Source organism: Trypanosoma grayi (assembly GCF_000691245.1).
Source record: "Trypanosoma grayi strain ANR4 Tgr_232_V1, whole genome shotgun sequence".
Taxonomy (NCBI): Eukaryota; Euglenozoa; class Kinetoplastea; order Trypanosomatida; family Trypanosomatidae; genus Trypanosoma; species Trypanosoma grayi.
In genome coordinates this window covers 1-21,872 of record NW_008825851.1, presented here as the reverse complement: position 1 = coordinate 21,872, position 21,872 = coordinate 1, and the positions used below count along the sequence as shown (strand labels likewise).

Here is a 21,872-nt window from a genome sequence, read left to right as displayed (position 1 = left end):
TTTTTTTTTTACGTTAATGTCTCGGCGTGCGTGTTGTGTTGTGCGGTGTGTAGTCTTTAGGTGAAGAAGGGTGCTGAGTGCCCCGGCGACAGCCACTCCTGTGTGCCGTGTGAACGCCGTGAGCGGGCAACCACATTGCTTTCATCCACAACACGATGGCGACGACATCCTCGCAAACCCCTACCGAGATACGTGGCGAAGTCAACGAGCTGCGTCAGCATCTGCGGGATCCGCAGATTGACAGGGACCCCCTACGCAAGCGTGAGGTGCTGCGTAAAGTCATTGCGCTCATGACGATGGGAGTCGACACGTCAAGCCTTTTCACAGAGATGATACTGGCATGCTTCACCACAGACATCGTGAGCAAGAAACTCATCTACTTCTACCTTATCAGTCGCTCTGAGAGCAATGCAGAGCTCGCGCTGTTGAGCATCAACACGCTGACGAAGGAGTGCAGCGAGGAGAGCCCGTTGGTGCGTGGCCTCGCGTTGCGTTCGCTGGCGTCTCTGCGGCTGCCGCAGCTGTTCGACTTCCTCATCCCTGTCATGAAGAAGGGCTTCTCCGACGCGTCACCGCATGTGCGCAAGACGGCGTGCCTGTGCGCGCTGAAGGTGTTCCGCATCTCACCTGGTGAGTTCCACAAGCACCACTTCCACGAACGCATGCTCGGCATGCTCCGCGACAGCGACTCTTTGGTGTCCAGCAACGCCTTAGCCGTTCTCGTTGAGGTGTCGCGCGTCGCCGAGGCGAACGGCACCACGGAGGGTGCGTTCGACGTGACAAAGCCGATCCTGTACCACATGCTGAACAAAATAAGCAGCATCCCGGAGTGGCACCAGCAGCAAGTAATTAACCTTGTTCTCCGCTACACGCCAGCTGACGAGGAGGAAATGTTCGACATAATGAATCTACTTGAGGAACGTCTACAGAGTCATAACAGTGACTTAATTCTCAGTGTATGTAACGTGTTTCTACGCCTCACGGAGAATTATCCTGCGGTGCATCGGCAGGTTTTTGGCCGGCTGAAGCTGCCGCTCCTCACTTTGACGTCTTCCTGCTCTAATGTGGAGGTGGCGTACGTGGTCTTGTGTCACATAAAGCTTCTTGTTCAGCGCGAGCCGCAGGTTTTCCAGGACTCGTACAAAGCCTTTTACTGCCACTACACAGAACCAACGTACGTAAAGGCAGTGAAGATCGATATATTGTCGATGTTAACGACGGAGACGTCGGCGGAGGATATCCTCAAAGAATTTGTGGCCTACGCATTTGAGCGTAACAAGGCGGTGACGCGTGCATCCATTGAGGCGATGGGGCGCGTGGCGCTGCGCCTCCCCTCAACTGCGAAGTCGGTGCTGCAGTACTTTTTAATAGTTCTAGAGCGTGACTGTGACCATAGCCGTGGCAGGTGTCTCGTCGTAATGAAGGACTACCTGCGCAAGTACCGAGATATCGCTGTTGTGCGGCCGTTTCTAGACACGCTTGTGGCGGTGTACCACGAGATGAACTTCACGGACGACGAGAGCAAAGTGGCTCTGGTGTGGGTGCTGGGGGAACTCGGCGAGTATATTGAGGATGCCCCATATATTCTCGAGGGGATGTGCAACAGCGGTCTGCTTGCTGAGACACCAGAGTTCCGTCTGCAGTTCCTCACCTCCGCACTGATACTTTTCTTTAAACGTCCCCCTGAGATGCAGCCGGTTCTCGGGGTGATGTTCAAACTGCTCATCAACGACTTTTCCAACGCCAATGTGCATGACCAGGCGCTGCTGTATTACCGCCTCCTCCGCCAAAACCTTGCAGCGGCGGCCAAGGTCATCTGCACTCCAAAGGCGGAGATCAAGGAGTTCGTGGAGGACCAGAATGCCGCCCTGCGGGACAAGCTCTTCGAGGAGTTTAACACACTTTCAGTTGTTTACCACCAGTCAAGTGACAACTTCATGAACCCACCCGCAGCTACCAACGACGATGAGGACGACGAGGAGGAGGAAGAAGAAGAAGGAGGGGAAGGAGGAGGAAACGACCAGGCAGGCGAAGATCGTGGCGACATGGACTCAAAAAGAGTCCATGCAACGGCGGCAGTAGCAGCAGCAGCAGCAACAACGGCATCTCATGGTGATGGCGAATATGCAGCGGCGAACAGGCAGGGTGCGGAGCAGAGCCTCTTGCACAGCGGCTTTGAGCTTGCTGAGGATGCCAGTATAGAGCCGCAAGAGTTCCAGAGCCGGTGGGGCGCTTTTGGTGGCGCGACAACTCTGCAGCTGGAGCTACGTTCAGTGCCCGACACCGCCGCATTCGAAGAAGTCCTGGAGGACTGCGGCATTATCACACTCGCTTCTGGTGCGCAGGGAGGTGCGTTTAAGTGCTACCTTTACGCACAGGAGGAGGGCGACGACGACACATACTTCCTCCTCGAGCTCTTTCTGTACAGCACCGGTGTTGTGAGCGTCACGGTCAAGTCTGACAACCCACACGTGCCGCAGTTTGTGGCGCTCTTCAAGAGGGTCATGGAACAGTTCTGAGCGTGGCAGCCTCTGAAACACAACGGTGGCAGCGAAAATAACAGCAATCAAGCAGGACGCGTGAGGCCACATCCGTTATCGTGGGAATGGGCAAGAAACCCTCTTCATTTCTTTTTTCTTGACTTGCTTCCTTTTCCCTCCCCTCCTCCTCACCACCTGTGCAAAAGAGCGGCAATCCTTTTTCTTTGCCTGAAGCTCTCTCCAGGTCGATATGTGTGTGTGTGTGCCATGCAATCTGCAGCCTGCGGGGGACGGATGAAACAGGCGGTGTCATTACTTTGGCGTGTTGTGTCTTTGTTCCATTCTCTGACCGCGTGCGAGGTGTGAAAGGGCTACCCAGGTCGCAGCGTGGGTGCGCTTGTCATTTGGTAAGGTAGAGGGTTACACGTGGAAGAGAAGTACCAGCACAGTGATTCAACAGCGTTCAGCGCAATAAAAAAAGAAAGAAAAAAGAAAGAAAGAAAGACAAGAGAAGAAAAATTAGAGAAACATACACATCGACAGAATACATACTCGGGGATGGATGCTAGAAATGAGTTCTTTGTTCAGGGCGCTGATGGTCGAAAGTTTAAGATGGTGATTCGCGGTGATCTTGGCAAGCTGAGCGTGGGGAAGATACGACGGTATCTCGGGTCGTATGGCGTGTCCGACACGCAGCTTCTCTACTTCAACGGCATGCCGATTCAGGATGACGCTGTGGGCAAAGATTTTGGGCTATACAATAACGCCGTGCTGCAACTAGTCTCTCCAACCCACAGCACGGACGCAGAGGCGGTGAGAGAGGGACTGGTCGGAAAGGCAAACGACCTCCCATCAGCGATGATGCGGGAGAACCGCAACAACACGCCGCCTTCTGCTATGAGCACAGAGTCACGGGAGGAACTTTCACAAAATGCCTCGTTGCGTCCGCAGACAGCTGCTGTGTCGAGCTACGTTGACCCGGAAAGTGATTTTGGCATTCGCTCACAGTTACGTAGTGGGTTTGCCAACACCTATAACAGCAGCAATAACACCAACGTCAATGAACAAAAAAGCAGCGGTCTTGCTGCAGCTCTAGAAGTGGAAAATCTCCAGTTGCGCGATGAGGTACATCGGCTTCGTCAGGAGCTCGCCGATATGCGGGGGTCGGGAAAGGGCCGCGACAGCAGTGGCGGCGGCGGTGGCGGGGTAAGACGCCAGTCCTCTCCATCGGCCGATCTTCTGTATAGTGCCAAGGCCAACCTACAGGAGCTAGGCGAGGAGCTGGGAATACCGCTGCAGTTCGACATGAATCTCACCAGTGTGATTGGTACGGACGAGCGACATATGGTCCTCGTTACCTTTGACCATGCAACGGAACGGTTATACGTCTACTCGACATTGCTTACGCAGCTGCCCGAGGACGCCGCGGTGCGTGTAAAGCTGTACGAGCTCCTACTGGAAGGTTCCTTGCTGGGGCGGGAGGTGTGCGGCGGTGGGATTGGCATGTCGCTGCAGAACGGCATTGTGATGCTATCGACCACAATCCCGCTGCGTCACTGTTCCTCATCTGCCCTCAAGGAGACCATGCCGTCGTTCGTGGAAACCGTTGAGCGGTGGCGCGCTTTGATCAATGAGCTTCTTGAATGAAACCAACCGAAGCTATTTTTTTTTGTTCTTGAATCTCCTGTTCCCCCGTGTTCATGCTGCCGATGGTGCTGTTGTCAACGTCCTTTTTCTATATATAGGAGTTCACAATAAGCCTCGATGCAGTCTCCAGCCGCCCCCCGGTTTTATAGCTCTTGTTTTTTTACCTTTAGGGGCACGTGGGGTATTCGTTGCAGAACTTTGACAGGAAAGGAAATAAAATCGACGGAGTGGCGTGTTTGTGCGTGTGTGTGTGTGCGTGTGTTAGGCTTCGGTTTTCTTTTTGGTTTCTTTTGGTTTTTTTTTTGTTGTTGTGCGTGCGTGAGGCGAGACTGACACGCACAACGAAGAACCAAAAGGCCGAGGACGGAATTATGCGCTTATCCCTTGTTGAGCCCTTTCCTCTCTGTCGGCGCGAGGCGTAACACTGAATAACAGGAGACAATAAACTGCGTGTCGTCACTTTCATCACCTTCACCCTTGCTCTTCTGGCCCCCCGCTTCCTTTTTTGCCTCTTATTCCTGGCCGCAAATTTTGGAACCTTCTCGGTTTTGTTCTTTGCGCTCTAAAGGCCTTTTTTTTTGGTACTTGTGTCTTTCTGCTGCGTTGGGGCATGTTCACGTGTTGTGGCAACCGCAGCACTACAACTGAAGCCGTATCCAGTAAGCAGAAGCAGGAAGGCACGACAATGCCACCACCACCACCACCGCCGCCGCCACCACCGCCACCGCCACCAAAGGCACAGGCAGATTCGTCCAACACTGTCGGCGGTGCAGCGTCGGCAGTCTTTGCTGAGATCCGCGATGGAGGCGACAACATCACGTCGCGCCTGCGCCATGTGACAGACGACCAGAAGGCATATAAGCAGAATATCCAGCACGGCGCCGTTGACTTCTCCCAACTCGAAGCAAAGAAAGCCGAGGTTGAAGCGAAGCGGATGCAGCAACAGGGCAAGGCTGCGGTTGCCGCAGCGGTGGAGACCCCAGTGCTGCAGCTTGAGGGTGACAAGCGCTGGGTGGTGAAGCACCAAAAGGGCACGAATGACAAGCTCAAAAAACTGACCCTTGATAAGGTGCACATGCGGCATGCCGTGCAGATACACAACTGTGAGTACGCTCTTGTCGAGATCAAGGGTAAGGTGAACTCTGTCTCGTTGGTGTCGTGTACAAAGGTGCAGGTGGTGATGGAGAGTGTCGTGTCCTCCCTCGAGGTACTTAAGTCGGAGTCTATTGACGTGAAGGTGCAGCGTGCCGTGCCGACCGCATCGGTGGAGAAAAGCAACTCTGTGAACCTGTACCTCATGGACAAGGAGGAGGCGTACAACACGGAGGTTGTCACGGCGTGCAGCTCCGCTGTCAACGTCAACTTCCCCTCAAAGGAGGACGAGAGCAATATCATCGAGCGTCCACTCCCGGAGCAGTTCGTGTCCAGGATTGTGCGTGACGCTAAGGGCAAGTACAAGGTCGAGACCAAGCCCAGTGAGGTCGTGTGACGCGCACCGTTGTGTGTCTATATGTGTGTGTGTGTGTGTGTGTGTTTGTTTGTTATGTAGATTTGTACGAAGTAAGGTGAACGGTGGTAGGGGTGGGTGGGAAAGCGGGGGAAGCCACCTTATCCAAAGAGCCTTAATGTGAATAAAGAAGTTGTTAGTCGATTATATATATATACATCTATACTCACATACATGCACACACACGCACACACATAAACCAACAAGAAAGGAGGAAGAGAGAAAAGAAACGAGACAAACATTCCGACGCGAAACCCTCACAAATACTGTTCCCACAGTTACACTCCTGCGGCTAGATGCCGTGTAGGAGAGAAGGGGAGGCCAGTGTGTACAGCTGGGACTCTGTGCTCAGATGAGGATCACGCCAACAGCAACGACGACAGCGACGGCAATGTGGACGTTTTTTTTTTTTCCTTGGTCAGTTCTCATTCCGTTGTTAGATGATCCCACTTACTAGCGGCTTTTTTTAAAAAATGCAATGACTCTTATTTCGTTGTTTTTGCCTTTTTCTTGCTTTCCTTTCTCATCTTTTATTTTTATTCTATTTTGCTTTGGCCCACGTTTGTCTTGCATGGGGACATCCAATGCGTGACTTGAGTTGCCTGCCATGCACCATTCAGTTATCGTTGTCTTTTTTCTTTTCCCCTTGCTCGTCTTTGGCCCCCCGCCGCCGCCGCCCCCTCCACGCTGAAGGAGAGCACAGGTAGGAGCGAAATTCGCGTCTACATAACGAAGGAGTAGAAAGTAACTCTGGTGCTGTTGACCAGGCATTCTCGTGCAGAAGGATTCGAACACCTCTTCACACACACACACACACACACACACACATTGGATATGACTTCACTCAACACGGAGCTCGCTCTTGTGAAGCGGCTTCATATGCTGAGTAAGAATTATGACAACCGCCCCGTTATTGCGCGTCGAAACACGCTCCCGACACTGGTCCGCTTTCTCGGAAGTAACGATAGAGAAACACGCCAGTATTCCCTTGCTGCGCTGCACATGCTGGCACAGCACCCGGAGAACGTTGAGCTCCTCAGTGGCGATCGCGCACTTGTCAAGGAGGTGCACAGAGTGTACAAGGACGCCGAATGCGACGACCCCGAGCTCCACGAATTGGCAAACCAAATTCTTAACTGTCTTGAACCTGTCCTGCAGAACAATGACCCTAGGAAGGAGGAGGCACGGTCTGCCAACATGGGCAGCAGTAGCAGCAATGGTAACTTGGATAGCAGCGCCGCGGAGGACGGCTTCTCGCTGACGCGGCGCGCGCGCGCGGCCCGCGTGTTGCGCGGCGTCGGCTCCGACGCAATCCACACTGTCGTTCTTGATATTCCCGCGCTGGATCCACGAAACGTGGACGATCTCGCTACAATTGAAGACATATTTCAAACGACACGCGGTGTGTTGTCGTACTCTGTCTTTGTCGAAAACAAACAGGCGCGGCTATTTCTGACGTGCGAAACCCAGGCTGTGCAACAGGTGCTCTCGGACTCTGGCTTCGAGTCGATTGTGGTGCGCGATGACGTGGTCGGTCAGGATGTCTTTGGTGGCCCTGGTGCTGGTGGGAGTGGCGGCACCCACCTCAACAACAACAACAACAACCGTAGTTACTACGACGGGGATGTGTCGCGGCGGCAGCCCTCTTATTTAGAGAGCTTCACCAACAGTATCTACAAAACAGCATTGGTGCTGCGTGGTGGTGGGAGCCAGACTGACACTCTGTCATCCCGTGTGCAGCAGCAGCATGCCCGTGAGCAGCACGGCACCTCCACGTTGCGGCAAGTGGCAAACACGTTGTCAAAATGGTGGTGATTTGATGGAATTTGTGAAGTGCGGAAGATGGGGGGAAAAAAGAAGGAAGTATTGAGGTTAGGCCGTGCTGTTTCTTTCTGAATTTTTCTTTTATTTTTGCGTACAAGGTAAACCGATAGCAGCACCCATTTTGACGACTCCACTGCTCACGAGGGTGCTGCGATGACCACCTGGATGGCAGAGAAATCTGGTGGAGATGGAACCCTGTACCACAACAAAGGCGAGAGTGGTGGTGATGGTGGTGGTGACAACAAAGTCTAATGCATAGATTGTCTTAACTGACTTTCTATCTCCATCTCCATCTCCTCTTTCTCTCTTTCTCTTCTGCTGCTTCTATACCTCGCAGTTGGATGTGTCCATTGAGGATATGTTTCACATATGTTCCTCATTTCGTCGTCTTATTGCGTCTTCCTGATTATTTTCTTCTCTTTTGCATCTCTCCATTTATTGTACCACCGTAGAGACGAAAACCTTGAAAAGGGAAGGTCACACGTCTTCCTCTACGTTTGAGTGTTACCCATTCCCGATCTTTTTCGGGGTTCCATATTCAGATGCCGTGGGCCCCCAGCCTCGCTTCTCCCTTATCGCTGCTGCTGCTTCTGCTCCTCGCGGCGTCGCTGCAGCAGGCGGCGGCGGAGGTGTACATTAAGCTGCTTCCTGGGAAGGAGCTCTGCCTCAACTACGAGGGCTACCGCGACCCCGAGGAGGACCCGCCGCTTGTGGATGTGCGCCACCGCACACTCAATCCCCGCGCCGTCAACATCCGCACTCGCCTCTACTCCCCAAGCGGGGCGTTGACGACTCCAACGGGGCGTATTGACCCGTACGGGACACCCTCTTCATTCTTCTTTAAAGTGGAAGAAACTGGGACGTACCGTCTTTGCATGCGCACCCCACTGAGCCACCCACCATTGAAGATGGAAATGCGCTTCAGTGGTGAGAAGGATCTTATAGCACCGACCACGACGGTTGAGGGGGCAGAGGTTGTCGACAAGCCTGTGGAAGTGGAGGACTACCGCGATAGGCTCCACATGCTAGATGTCTCGGTGGAGGTGACCCTCGACGAGGTGCGGATGAGCGAGAACCGTCTTCACATGCTAGATGAGACGATGCGATCAACGTACTACCGTGTCGTGGGGATGCTCGCACTCAATGTGGTTGTCGCCGTTGGGCTGAACGTTTGGGCAGAGAAGCATCTTGAGCGCTACTTCGTGAAGAAGAAGATTGTGTAGTGAAGAACAAATTAGCATCATTGCAGCAAAACGCAAATGACAAGAAGATCAATAAGGTTACAGCAAAGAAAAAAAAAGGAAGAAAAAAGACAGCGGATGAAAAAAAAAAGGAATAACATGTAGGGCGAATGTAGCCCATGACAATATTGGTGTTGACTCTTGCTCTAACTCTCCAGAGGAAACATGTCTTGAGCATTAGTTTACTTTCATGATGTGCACAGGCTGCGGAATGGCGGGCACAGGCAATGCCGTGTGCTCTGGAGTTGTGTGTGTGGGTGGGGTTTGAGGGGGGGGAAGACCGGCACTCCGGTGGTGTAGCGTCCTCCCAAAGAGCAGTAAGCAATAATGACAACAAAGATGCAAGCAAATGAATGGCAAACGACAAAAAAAAATAATGCGCTTCTGCTTCTTACAGGACACCCGTTGGGCTCCGGATGTGGCTTGTGATCTGATAGATGACTTGTGTCTTTCATCTTGCTCCTCAAACGAAAAAGGATAATCACAGATTATTGGAGGAACGCTGCTTGGCATTGAGCATCACAGAGAAATGGTTTCTGTGCCAAAGCTTCTGCAGGTGCTTTCTCGTGTCATTCAGGCCCCTCATCCAAGCTTCACTCAGTCGCACGCGCATGCTGTCCTGCAATTCATCTCAAGCATGCCAGCGGATCAACGTAGCCGCACGGACACGCTAAATATGATGAAGATCGTTTTACACTGCCCCTATGCCTCGATGTTGTTTGCACGCCACTCTAAAATTGGCGAAAAGACGGTAACCGCATTCCTCGTTGAGCGTGTTCACAACGACATGGAAGTGGAGGAGGGACTCCGACAGGTTATTCGGGCCGTGAGTGTCAGCAATGAGCTTTCCACTTCCGTACTGTTGACGATGGTGAGGAGGATTTCGCGAATGCAACGTGACAAGGCGCTACCCTCTTTCGTCGCTGCATGGGAGCGTGATGACGCGCTGGCGGATGAACTATTGTGTCGAGTTGTGGCCCGTATGCCGGCTACAGGAGATATGATACGTGGATGCAGTTCCAGCGCCATGTTAACGCAAAAGGCAATGCACAAGAGGAAGTGTATGACCTTTGAGAAGCCAGAGTTGCTCTTCTTCGCATCCACCGTACGGCACGTGACACTGGCACGCGTGAGTCGGTTGGGAAAAGACCGCAATATGCCAGCTGGCGCCGCGATGGACATTCTTCCTGCGAATGTTGTGGATTCTTTGGTGCGGTGCGTTGAGTCCCTTCCCGTCTTTTCTTGCAGTGACGCCCCGCTGCAGCCCGATGAGTGGGGGCTTTTGGCGCACCTTATCTGCTGCTGTGATGCTCGCGTACACAGACTTGGGAAAAGCCTGTGGGTGCAGAAGGCGCAACAACAACAGCCCCAGGGGATTATGGACGTTGGCAGTGGGGTGTTGCTGACGTCCATCCTCGCGGGTTTTTTGTACACAATGAGAGGAGTGCAGAAGCGCGATGCCATGGAGTTGTGGATTGACATCGTGACGGATCCTCAATCCCTACCTATGATGAAGGAAAAATTTCTGTTTATGCTTCTTGGCGATATTGCCGCATGCATTCAAGGTGGTGCTGAGGGTTCTACACGCGAGCGCCTTTGTGCAGGGGGCGAACGTGTCCTTCACGCACTGGATGCATTGTCATCTTTTAGCGGCGTGAAGGCGCGTCTGTCGTTCACACGTGTACTTCCGTCATTGGAGACACCAGAGGAGGCAATGAAAACACTCACTCGAATAATGGATGTGCTCGCGTCGCCCAATGAGTTGGACTATGACTATATCCGTGAAGTGTCGGATTTTTTGCGGTACGCACGCAAGACTTCTCTAGTCAACGAGCGCGAGCTGACCGCTGCGACGACAATGCTAGCTGAGTGCACACTACGTCTCTTGCCATTGCCCTCGGGTACTCGCAACCACGTTGTGACCATGGTTTCCGCGTTGATCTCCTTCACAGCGGCGCTGCGTGACATTCAAGCAAAGGACTCGCTGGAGGAAGATGATTGCAGGTCGCGAGATTTGTTTAAGAAAATTGTGATCGAGTTTTTGCACGGTCAGCCATCGCATGCAGAACCGGATGTCGTTTCGTTATTGCTGCAGATGATGGAGCTGCTCGACCTTGCCTCTGACCCGCAGTACACGACAGCGGTGCGTGAGCTCATTCTCGCTGCGTTGCGGATGGTGCCAGATATGGCGCAGGATATTCCTCCCCACACGGCGCAGCACTGCTACGACGTGGTGCTGCGCGCCATTCGCTTCCACGTGGTGGACGAAGAGGTGCTTGCCGCCGCGTCAGCGGCGCTGCGGCATGTCACGGATATCGCTCCGCTTAGAGGCATGAACTGGGAGCAGCGGACGCTAATGGTTGAGCGGGGCGCCGCCGCGTACCGTGAGCTGTCGCGCACTTTCTCTGTTTCAAAGGGGGCGAGACGACTGGCGAGGCAGGTGCTTGTTGTGGCTGCCCTGGTCGCCTCGGAGAAGGTTGAACTTCCACGTACGGCGGAGGTATTTGCCGGGGCGCAGTACAAAGGGCGGGAACGGGCAACACTACGGCGGTGCGCACACACGCTGTGGTCGCTAGCGTTGCGTTCGACTCTTTCGCCCATTCCGCGAACCCCTGTTGATCGCTACGTGGCGCCATTGCTGCGCTTTGCGAAGAAGCACTGGATTTCTGAGAAGCTGGCGGCTGGAACGTTGTCACCGGGGGGTGCAACACCGCCAATATCGGAAGGAGTGGTTGATGCAGCAGCGTGCAGCGTTGATGATGAGTTGAGTCGTGAAATACTGGATAATATGCTGCCACTGCTTCAACAGATTATGGTTTCTGCCTTCACTGACAAGGTGTCTTTCAGCGCCAATCTTCGGCGCAACAAACTCATCATCTCTACAGCGTGTGACATCTTGGAGCGGAATAGCGCTTTCTTGACACCGTGTGTGTGGTTTCACGCGCAGCGTACTCTCTCACATCTCCCTGCAATACTCCCAGGCCAGTGCACTCCTCTCCAGACACGTGTGCTACAGGCTGCGCTTACACAAACACTGCATAACGTGCGAGCGTGTGGGAACCGTGGGACGTGGCACCTCTCGGGGCACCAGGCGATCCAACAACAGGAAGTTGAGAATAATATCATTCTAGACGCTAAGCGAATTGGTGATATGTTTTCCTGTGCTGATATCATTAAGGATGTGGATCTGCGGGCGTACCTCATTTTGCTTGCCACGGAGCAGCTGGCGATGGTGGACACCGAGCCGTTACAGGAAGAGAATGTGGCGGTCTCAGGGGATAAGAAGGCACAGTGGATTTGCTTGAACAGGGTCATAGCGACTCTGCGGCGTGGCGTCGTTTTGTACTATTAAGGGGTGAGGGAGGCAAGAAAATGAGTGAAAGAAGGGAGTGGGAGAGAGTGCGAGAGATGTGTTCCCCCGAAGACACAAACGCACAGTCAGATGTCTGTACTGTGCTGAATGTGTGAAAGTACTGCAACGTTCCGTCCTCTCTTCTTTTGGTGACTAGCGGAGAATTCCTGAGGAGAGAGCAACTCGATTAAAAGGCTTTCTGCTGGGCTTAGTGGCAGGCGCAGGGCGCGAGGCACTCATTGCCATGAAAGTGTGTCTCGTTCTCCTTTCTGGACTGCCGGGGTCCGGGAAGACGACACTGAGCCGTACGGTGCAAGGTCTTTCATTGCGGTCGGATGGCGGTGACGGCGCAGGTACACAACAGCGGCACGTGGTTGAAGCGGTGCTGGAGCTAGATGCGTTCATGCACCACGATGAGGTGGGCGGCAACGTGGAGGCAAACCGCGTTGCCTTTAGTCCTGATGTCTGGCGCAAGGCGTACGCTGCGGTGCGTGAAGCCACATCGCAGCGGCTGCAACAATGCTTGCTGAGCAATGATGAGGGGGTGGGAACGCGTTTGGTTTTTCTTGTTGATACGTTGCCGTACAGGAGCATGAGGGCTGTTTACTGGAAGATATGCAGAGACTTGAGTCTAAGGCAGTTGCGGCGGCAGCAGCAGCAGTGTTTTTTTGAAGAGAATGATAAGAGTAACGTTCTTCAGGACAAGGAGCTTGCGGTTGTTGGTATGGTTGAGGTGCGGCTCAACACGCCATTGGAACTGTGTCTGGAACGTAATGAACGTCGCACAGGAACCCCCTACTACATTCCCCCATTTGTAATCAAGAGCATGAATGACTCTTTTGATGGGGGCGCTTCCATTCCCACAGAGTCCATGGAGGGGAACGACTTTTGGGTGATGTTTCCCCGTCAAGCCACAGCCCCGTGGCCCTTACTTTGTTTGCGGGACGCAGACACGAGTAGCCATTATCCCCCGGAAATTTTCGCCAAGATGTTGCTTCAACAATTGCTTTCCCATGACATTGCGCGTGAACTGGAAAAGCAAGCCGCTGCCCTGATTCAGTCTGAAGTGAAAAGGCGAGAGAAGGAGGAACAACAACAGCAGTGCAGCTTGGTGACACCATCCAACGATGGTTGGCTCCATAAGGTGGACCTGCATCTGCGTGCGGTTGTGCGGCACTACTTGTCCGATTTGAAGCAGTCCGGCACCTTGCAGCCTGGTGTAGGTGCACGTGTAAGCAAGTGCAGAGAAGCGTGCCTTGCGCGGGCCAAGGTGATGCTTGGACAGCGACAGCGGAGCCAGCTGGGATATGCAGGTGGAGAAGGCGAGGAGGAGGAGGGGGAGGAAGACGAGGTGCTTATGCAAGAGCTGTTACTTGAATTTGAGAGGACCCTGTCAACTCTGTGACGAGACCCTAGAGGGTCCACAACCACACAAACACATATTCTCTCTTTCTCTCCTTCATTGATGCTTGCGTGTGATTTTTTTTTTTGTTATCCCCCTTTGGAATGCGTCTTGTTGCTTTACTTCACATCATCTCCTCTTGTTGCATGTTGTTGCTTCCAGTGAGTGACACAGAATGAGCTGCGCGGCGTCGTGCACATGTCCCGCGGAGCTGCATGCGGAGCGCATTCTGGTGGAGGTGCTACGCTACAGCAGCGCGTGCCGTCTCGCGCGACAGCTGGCGGCGCTCGCCTCGCAGGATCTTCCGTGCGATCGGCAGTCCAGCAAAGGCCTTATGACGGGGGTCATTTTCGAGGGATTGCAGGCGGCCGCCACAGCGGGGCAGGGACGCACATGGGTGCACCCCATCCTCGACGTGCACCGCGCGGCGCGGGTGTGCGAAATGTCCGGCGCGGCAAAGTCGGTCGCCTACACACTCGAGGGTATCGCGCTTTCACCAGGCTGTGTGCTGGGGGTTCTGCGCGAAGAAGGAAGTGGGGAGGAGCGGAAGGTACCCATGGAGAATCTGCAGTTGCTGGAGGAGGCGCCGTTCTACCGTGATGAATTACTGCCGGCGCTCGAATGCATCCAGCCGCATCAGGCCTCGAGGAGCGCACTGAGGTGGTTCACTGAGAAGTTGTGCAGTTCCTCGACAAAGCTGCAAACTTCGTTCGCCCAGAAGCGTCGAAAGGCGTGGTCCCTTGTGGAACGTGTGACAATCCTTTTCTATGAGGAGCGAAAGTTGCTGGCGGAGCTCAAGGGGCGTCTGAGGCAAGAAAAGAGTGTTGCTAATGTGTTCCACAGCATCACACTAACACCTCGTGAAGATGACGGTATTGTGCTGCTGGAGCTCCACGTCCGTGATGACAGTGAAGATGCGTGGTTCTCTGCCACATGCTCACATGAAACGACCAAACAGGGTGACAAACGTGATGTGCTGATTACATTGGAGATAGGCGCGGAGCATGTGACTCAGTTGCGTCGTTTGGCGTCGTGCCGTGGCGAGGAACATTTTCGTATGGCGTTGGCATTGTTGCTGCTGCGGTACGCTGGCCTGAGTGGTGGCGATTACCAGTTAGAGTCTGGTTGGCACGCTGGTATTCCATCGAGTGTGTTTGACGCGCTTGTTTCGACGTTTCATGTGTCAATGGAATGTTTTGCAAGCCCTTTGAACTGCACGCTCCCGCAGTACTTCTCTGCGTTCCCAGATACGGACTCTTTCTTTGGCTGCTGCGGTAACTTCCTTGGCACAGGTGCGCTGCCTGTACCTGCCGAAGATGCGACAAAGGAAAAGGGGCTGCTGTCTCTCGAGGCGAACCCGCCATTTGACCACGACGTGATCGCTGCCGGATTGGCGCGTGCACTGCAGCACCTGGAGGACACTGAACCGACGAGACCCCTTTCTTTTGTGTTTATTTTACCCGATTCGACGCAGGCAAAGGGCATTGCAGTGCGCACCAAAGCAGAACAGAGTCGCTTTTTCCGTGGCGACTGTGTTATTTCGCCCGAATTGTCAATGTATGTCCACGGAGCGCGGCATATTCCTAGGCGTAGTGCACAGAAGCGCCAACGGGGCGCATCTCCACGTGATGAGGAGGAGCTGGTCACCCTGTCGTGCCCAACGCGACTTTTGGTGTTGCAGAATGATGTGGCTGCAGCAATGTTGCCAGCAGGGGAGGGTCTGGAAAAAGTGCGCTCTGTGTGGGAGGCGCTGCCGGCGTCCGTGACATCGTGACTCCTGTGTTTAACCGTGTTTTTTTTTTCTCGTGTCCTCTGCTGCTGTGAGAGGAATAAGCGTCTGAAGGCAATGGGCCGGTGCATCTATTCCCATTTCTTTCTAGTACCTCTTCCGTTTTTTTTTTTTTTTCATTTTTGGTCTTCTAACCTTCCTCGCCTCAGCGTAAATGCGTTTATTCTATCACTCTCTCTCTCTCTCTCTCTCTTTCCAGCCCTCAATTTTTTCCCACAGGTTGGGAAGACTGTATGACTCTCGAATTGACGTAATGATGAGAACAAGAAAAGGAGAAGGATGCCCTGACTCTATTGCCCCTGGAGTGAAGCAAACCGAAGAAAAGACACCGGTTGAAAACGGTGAAATGCACAAAGCCAAGGGATTGCCGTTGTACAAGAAGGACGAATTCTGTGTCCCAGACTGCCTCAAGGAAAACCCGTATATATTAACGGGCTATAGAGCACAGTACACAACCGGTATGTGCATTCGCAGCTTCTTTGCGCTTCATAACGAGACTGTTAATATATGGACGCATGGCATTGGTTTCCTAGTGTTCGTCCTACTTTCCCTCGTATTGTTTACGACAGTCCTCCTCACACACGAGTACCTTGCCCACACCTTTGTTTACGGCATTTTTTGCTTTGGCTGTCTCATGTGCATGGCGTGTAGCACTACCTATCATCTGTTTCTGGGGCATAGAAACCAGCTACTGTCATTAGTGGCACAGCAGCTGGACTACTACGGTATCAGCGTGTTGATTGTTGTGAGTTTTCTCCCTCCACTGTACATTGGTTTTTACTGTGAACCTTTCTTTCGCGCAATTTATATGACTGCCATATGCATTTGTGGTGTATTGAGCCTCGTGGCGACCTCGCTGCCGTGCCTGCACGACGGGAAAGTTCGTTGGGTGCGAATATGCATCTATACTGCTATGGCCCTAAGCGGAGTTGTGCCGTTTTTCCACCACATCTTACTTAATCCAATGAATGCCGAAACACTCCAGACGTGTGGAGGTGTTGCACTCATGTTTATTCTCTACGGCATGGGGACAATGATTTACTGCTTACGCATACCTGAGTGCTGGTACCCAGGGGAGTTTGACTTGCTTTTTAGTAGTCACCAGATATGGCATGTGTTTGTGCTCGCAGCAGCGTGCGTGCATTTCTTCACATGCACGGCGATTTACCAGCAGTGGGCAGTGAGCCGTGGAGCATGTTGATACAATGGCGTGACATTGGGACTCTGTTTCTCCTGTCACTTGTTTCTGGTTACATCGATCTCACACGTCTCTCCTGAGCTGCTTTTTTTTTTTTGTTACCCCGTATGCATTTGTCTTATCCTTCTCCATATAAAGTAAGTGAATAGAATAAATTAACACAACTCACAATACTACTTGCTTCGTTGGTCGTGCGTTCCGCACTCCCCCCTCCAACAAGAAGAAAAAAGACAGTACAACTACCTTTATTAATACACCCAGCGTAATCAAAAGATTTTTTTGGACAATCGAAAAAGCCCACAATCCCGTCACGCCGATGAAAGGACACGAGCACGAAAAAGCGAAGCAGAAAAACCTTCATCAACCACACAAGGGAGGAGGACCTATGAATGATGCAAAGGCGATACCGTATAACGACAACCCCGATCTTCCCTTGTACATGATTGATCAGGTTCCAGAACACCTACGCGAAAATTCTTACATTTTCTCAGGGTATCGCATGGGCTACACGACGAGCAAATGTTTTCGCAGTATACTGGCTCTCCACAACGAAACTTTTAACATATGGACTCACCTCGTTGGAGCTGCAGCGTTCATTCTCGCAATCTTTATTTTCTTTGCGGTTGTTTTGATTCCCTCAGTACACGGGTACGAACCTGCTGCAGAACCTGATCCGGCTGCTGCTGCTAATTCACAGTGGTTGACGCTCTTCATCTTCGGTGCATATTCCTTCGGCTGTTTGATGTGCATGTTGTGCAGCACACTGTTTCACACACTAATACCTCACCGAAATATGACTCTGTACGGCTGGGCGCATGCATTGGACTACTTTGGCATCACATTCCTTGTTGTCGGCTCTTTTCTCCCCTTTTGCTATTTTTGTTTCGGGTGCGAACCGTTGTGGCGTTGGATTTATCTTATTATGATATCCTTCTTTGGCGTCATCGGCCTTCTAGGGCCCTTCTTTAGACAATGGACGCAGCAGCAATACGCCAAGTCCAAAGTTCTTTTCTACGTCTTGATGGTAGGGAGTGGGCTTTTCCCTATTATTCATATGTACGTGCTGCTCCCTGGTAACACCGCGTCATCATTTGTGCAGGGGCTGATGTTGATGATGACACTGTATGGTGTGGGAGTTGTTGTGTATGCATTTAAGATACCTGAGTTTTTTTTTCCAGGTTGCTTCGATTTATATCTTTCCAGCCACCAAATTTGGCACGTTTTTGTTTTGGCGGCGGCATTTGTGCACTTTTTCAACAGCGCCTCCATGTATGTGAACTTCAAACGGATGCCATTGCATTGCTGATGAGTTTACATGAGAGATGTGGGGAAGGAGTGGCTCCGGTCTTGGAACGTGTGCCTCATTACTACAGTGTTTATGTGTGTGTGTGTGTGTGTGTGTCTGGGAGAGTGACGCTTGTGCGTTGTAAACTCCTCATTGGGATATCCACGCGTCCACTCCTTCGCTCCTTCGTTATGAAAGAAGACAACAGCGGGCCCCTCAACAGTGGTTTTCTTCTTCAGCATCACTTGACATGAAAGAGAGAGTGACGTTGCATGAAGCACTGCACCGTGTGGAATGTGGGCTACTGCGGTGTGAGCGGCAACGGGAAAATCAACAACGCGTGCTGCAGTTACTAACGGCTATTGTGGAGACGCTAGAGAATACCAAAATTCATTTTCTGGAGAAGTGCCCTGTCGCTGCCGTGCCAGCTGATGCGTTGTCGCCGTCCCCAGACGACGACGACGACGACGACTGTAGATATCTTTCCCAAGATACATTGGTGCGGGATGCACTCGGTGCCGTGCTGCACACACTGGCGCGCTCACAGCATTCTGTAAGTGCGGCACTCGCGCGGTTGTCGCTGCGCACGCGCGCAGTGGATGAGCGAGTGCAGAGATTGTCTGCTGCTATCGAATGCAGAGCTGCCGCAGTGCGGGAGCGCATGGAAGAACAGGAACACCAGGGCATGTTGGATGCCACGGCGTTGGCCGTGTTGGCAACTGTTGTGCGGCTCGGCTGCGGGGACGCAAGTGACACCCCAACCAGCACTGCAGAAGGCTCTCCCCAAGCAGATGTGGCTGGAGTTTCTCTCCCATCGTGTTGTGCTGCGCTGCGGCTGCTGTGGCGAAAGGCGGAGCAAACAACAACCGCCGCGATCCGCGATACTGCGGACGTGCAGCACTCCGCTGTGGAGGCCACATGCCGCTTGCTCCGCGTCACGCTGCACGAGGCATTGCTGTCGCATCGCCACTTCCCAACGCCGCGCGTCTGGCAGCAACAACGTGACTGCCGCTTTGCGTGGCGCGAGGAACTGCACAGGGCCGACGCACGGCGGCGAGCAAAGTGGGAGCGCCACTCAAGAATGGCGGACGCCGTGGCAAAGGGTGAGTTGTTGTGACGGCGGCAGGGAGATGCGATGCGGGAGGTTGACAGATCGAAAGTAATGGTACCGGGTGAACCACCTCTCTGGAGTTGTCCTTTTATTTTATTTTTATATTTGGTTTCTTTTCGGACTCTTCTGTTTTGTTGTGTCTGTTCGTGTGTGTGTGTGTGTGTATGCACCCTTTTGTCCTCACAGCCATGCTGCTGAAGCTGGTGTCGTGTTCAATTGCTTTGATGAGCGATTTGGCGTCTGATGCCCTGCTGCCGCGAGACGGGTGCGTGTTGTGCCATGTTACTTCTGGATCTTGCGATTGTTCCTCATTCCCCCATACACTCAACCTGTTGCTTGTTTATTTTTCTCCTTCTCTCTGCCTCTCCTTGTTATTTCTACTGCCATTGCTGCTGCCCACACTAGCACAGCAACGTAGAGAAGACAAGCGAAAAAAAAAACAGTAAAGGATACGGGAAACCATTACCTTGGCGGATAGCCCCCAATAAATTAGTGCGTCTGTGCGCTTTGCCAGGGATTTATAGGGCATCTGTGTCTGCACGTTTACTTGTCAGAACTTTTTCTCTCGAAGCGAGCCTTCTTTTTTTTTTTTGGTTCTTGGTTGATACTTTGTTTTCTTTTATTTGCCTAATCGCTCCTTTTGGTTGTTGCTTCTTGCGTCCTCTTGCCTGACTTTGCTATTGCCGTTTTTCTTTGACGAGCAAGGAAGAAAAGAAAATTCAAAAGGGAGGGTGATTGTGGTTGTGGAGACAGGAGAAAACAAAAAAAAAAACACGCACACACACAGGGGAGAGGAAGAGGGGTAAGAAGGCGAGAGAACGCCCCCGTTCTGAACTGGAATTAAAGACCAGCAGCGGGTAGAAGGCAGACGACAAACAGCAAAACTAAAGAGTTTGCGGTTGAGAGAAGAGGTGAGGGTAACATTACTTTCGGAGGAAAAGAGAAGGCGGGAAAAGAAGTCCCTCACAAAGGCCGGGAAACGCGGCCGAAAGGATAGAGGGAAAGGGTGAGATCAGAGAAACAAAGACGAAGGAGAAACAGCGAGAAAAAAACACAGCCAACAAAAGTCAGTAGTTTTAGTAGTCGCACCTGTTTCAGTGTGACCCACTGGAGGGATACAGACTCTTCTATACATAAGTGAGAACAAAAGGTATATATATATATATATCTTTTCCTCTGCTTGACTTGGTTTGTGTGTGTGTGTGTGTGTCAGTGGGGGAGAGATCGTACTTCCTTTCAGGTAGTGTTGGAGGTTGTTGCGGGTTTCTTTCTTTTTTTACTGGCCGTTCCGCCGAGTACCTGTTGCGTTTGTGGAAGTGTAATTTGTGTATCAGCACCGAGAGAGTGAGTAACGCTGCATCGTGTGGTCTGGGCCGACCAGCACGTCAATACCTCAAATACCACAACAACTACAAATCCAACAGTGAAATGGAGGGGGCAGCAGAGAAAACATCGGCTGAGACGCCAGCGGGGCGTCCGAATAATGTACCAGGATCTTCTACCAGTGGCAATGGAAATAGGGGGTTTGTGAGTGTAAGTACAGCAGGTGAAAATACGCTGCGGCGCGTTCCCGGTCATATCTTCCGCACAGCTGATAAGGACTCGCTGCCGCCAACGGTACCAGCGCCACGCTCACCCTCACAGCGGGAACTAAACAAGGAGGAGGAGGAGGAGGGGCAGGGGGATGCTGCGCCATTTGTGAGTACGCTAAACGTGTATCCCCGGTATCGACACCACCCCTCCCTCTCTCAGAGCAGCTTTTCACTTCACAATGGGAGCATGCGCTCTGCAACACACTCGCGAATGAGCAGCCGCGAACAGTTTTCGTGGGATTCCATGGCATGGAAGGAGGTGAGTGCCGATCTGGCGTTGGCTGCAGATCCTGCAAAGGAATATCTGCGTCTTGGACGCGTCTCTAAAGACAGTTTCGTTGGCACGCATGATTCATTGGAACAGAGGCCACGAAAGCATATGCGTTCGCTCGCGGCCTGGGACAAGGAGGAAGTGGAAGCGCTTGATGAGAGCGTGGATAAGACTACCGAGGCTCCGGGCAGCCACCGAGGGTATATCACTCCAATTGGCATGACGGACCCGAATGCTGAGTCCGTATTTGAGACCGCTCCTCTGGGGCACCAGCATTCCTTCAGTCTGCCCAGCCACAAGGACCCCGCACGGGTAAATGGCGATAGTGAGGGAGGTGATTCTGTAACGCATGCTGAGAGAGAGGGTAGGGAGTCAACAGCGAAGGGGCCAATCATGACGCATGTCATTGTGAATTTCAAGCATCTGTATGGTATCTTTTATGTACCTCAAAGCGAATGGGGTACATTTAACCTGGGAGATCTGGTTTCGGTGGAAAGTCACACAGGCGAAAATACTGGAAGAGTTGTGTGTGACTTGACTGAAGTAATGAACGATGAGACTTTAATTCCAAGTAATCTTGCCAAACTGCAGAGGGAGGTGTTGTATCCAGAGGACCCATCGCGACCACTCGAGGCAGTAGATCACATCACCAACAAGGAAACATTACTACGTCTTCCCCGGGTTATGCGAAGAGGAATGAACAAGGGTAAAAAGCGATTATATTACGCTCGCCGCCGTGACACAGAAGCTTTTAACGTCTGTCAGCGCCTTATTCGTGAGCGAGGTTTCAATTTGAATGTATCGAGCGTGGAATATCAGGTGGATTTCAAGCGTATAACTGTTTTTTGCACGGGGCTGAGCTCCAGTGTGAGTTCATCTGAACTACTGTCCTTCATTCAACAACTTGCTGTTCACTTGCGTGGCTCAGCGGTGGAAGTGCTTTTTTCAGCCGAGTCACCGGGGTGTTTAGAAGTTACACGGGGCATAACCGAGGGTGCATTCAACGCACTATACACTGACATCCTGCCCAAGATACAGGAGGCAGATGGGTTGCAGACGCGAACGCCGCCACCACCACCACCACCACCACCGCCTGTTCTTCACCCTCCACGTGTGCCACGCGCATATGTAGAGGGTGTGGTGAACCACATGGCCACACAGCCAATGCTGCCG

General features: G+C 52.5%; 12 protein-coding genes across 12 annotated transcripts; all 12 read left to right on the top strand.

Moving 5' to 3' along the window:
* Window positions 1–155: 155 nt before the first annotated feature.
* On the top strand, window positions 156–2,519 carry DQ04_02321110 (Ap-4 complex subunit beta; the record flags this gene model as incomplete). The annotated part of the gene is made up of 1 exon (XM_009311758.1): window positions 156–2,519. The coding sequence occupies one exon, from the start codon at window positions 156–158 to the stop codon at window positions 2,517–2,519; it is 2,364 nt and encodes a 787-aa protein (XP_009310033.1).
* Window positions 2,520–3,038: 519 nt separating this feature from the next.
* DQ04_02321100 (hypothetical protein) lies at window positions 3,039–4,127 on the top strand (the record flags this gene model as incomplete). The annotated part of the gene is made up of 1 exon (XM_009311757.1): window positions 3,039–4,127. One exon carries the CDS (start codon window positions 3,039–3,041, stop codon window positions 4,125–4,127), a length of 1,089 nt encoding a protein of 362 aa, XP_009310032.1.
* A 610-nt stretch (window positions 4,128–4,737) lies between these two features.
* On the top strand, window positions 4,738–5,616 carry DQ04_02321090 (putative G-actin binding protein, putative,CAP/Srv2p; the record flags this gene model as incomplete). The annotated part of the gene is made up of 1 exon (XM_009311756.1): window positions 4,738–5,616. The coding sequence occupies one exon, from the start codon at window positions 4,738–4,740 to the stop codon at window positions 5,614–5,616; it is 879 nt and encodes a 292-aa protein (XP_009310031.1).
* Window positions 5,617–6,468: 852 nt separating this feature from the next.
* Window positions 6,469–7,449, top strand: DQ04_02321080 (hypothetical protein; the record flags this gene model as incomplete). Its single annotated transcript, XM_009311755.1, has 1 exon — window positions 6,469–7,449. One exon carries the CDS (start codon window positions 6,469–6,471, stop codon window positions 7,447–7,449), a length of 981 nt encoding a protein of 326 aa, XP_009310030.1.
* A 551-nt stretch (window positions 7,450–8,000) lies between these two features.
* On the top strand, window positions 8,001–8,681 carry DQ04_02321070 (hypothetical protein; the record flags this gene model as incomplete). The annotated part of the gene is made up of 1 exon (XM_009311754.1): window positions 8,001–8,681. The coding sequence occupies one exon, from the start codon at window positions 8,001–8,003 to the stop codon at window positions 8,679–8,681; it is 681 nt and encodes a 226-aa protein (XP_009310029.1).
* Window positions 8,682–9,228: 547 nt separating this feature from the next.
* DQ04_02321060 (hypothetical protein) lies at window positions 9,229–12,051 on the top strand (the record flags this gene model as incomplete). The annotated part of the gene is made up of 1 exon (XM_009311753.1): window positions 9,229–12,051. One exon carries the CDS (start codon window positions 9,229–9,231, stop codon window positions 12,049–12,051), a length of 2,823 nt encoding a protein of 940 aa, XP_009310028.1.
* Window positions 12,052–12,295: 244 nt separating this feature from the next.
* Window positions 12,296–13,456, top strand: DQ04_02321050 (hypothetical protein; the record flags this gene model as incomplete). Its single annotated transcript, XM_009311752.1, has 1 exon — window positions 12,296–13,456. The coding sequence occupies one exon, from the start codon at window positions 12,296–12,298 to the stop codon at window positions 13,454–13,456; it is 1,161 nt and encodes a 386-aa protein (XP_009310027.1).
* A 172-nt stretch (window positions 13,457–13,628) lies between these two features.
* On the top strand, window positions 13,629–15,227 carry DQ04_02321040 (putative phosphorylated CTD-interacting factor 1-like; the record flags this gene model as incomplete). The annotated part of the gene is made up of 1 exon (XM_009311751.1): window positions 13,629–15,227. The coding sequence occupies one exon, from the start codon at window positions 13,629–13,631 to the stop codon at window positions 15,225–15,227; it is 1,599 nt and encodes a 532-aa protein (XP_009310026.1).
* A 361-nt stretch (window positions 15,228–15,588) lies between these two features.
* DQ04_02321030 (adiponectin receptor protein 1) lies at window positions 15,589–16,443 on the top strand (the record flags this gene model as incomplete). The annotated part of the gene is made up of 1 exon (XM_009311750.1): window positions 15,589–16,443. One exon carries the CDS (start codon window positions 15,589–15,591, stop codon window positions 16,441–16,443), a length of 855 nt encoding a protein of 284 aa, XP_009310025.1.
* A 382-nt stretch (window positions 16,444–16,825) lies between these two features.
* On the top strand, window positions 16,826–17,746 carry DQ04_02321020 (adiponectin receptor protein 1; the record flags this gene model as incomplete). Its single annotated transcript, XM_009311749.1, has 1 exon — window positions 16,826–17,746. The coding sequence occupies one exon, from the start codon at window positions 16,826–16,828 to the stop codon at window positions 17,744–17,746; it is 921 nt and encodes a 306-aa protein (XP_009310024.1).
* Window positions 17,747–17,975: 229 nt separating this feature from the next.
* Window positions 17,976–18,842, top strand: DQ04_02321010 (hypothetical protein; the record flags this gene model as incomplete). The annotated part of the gene is made up of 1 exon (XM_009311748.1): window positions 17,976–18,842. One exon carries the CDS (start codon window positions 17,976–17,978, stop codon window positions 18,840–18,842), a length of 867 nt encoding a protein of 288 aa, XP_009310023.1.
* A 1,422-nt stretch (window positions 18,843–20,264) lies between these two features.
* On the top strand, window positions 20,265–21,872 carry DQ04_02321000 (hypothetical protein; the record flags this gene model as incomplete). The annotated part of the gene is made up of 1 exon (XM_009311747.1): window positions 20,265–21,872. A coding segment is annotated over one exon (1,608 nt), but the record flags the coding sequence as incomplete, so codon positions are not given.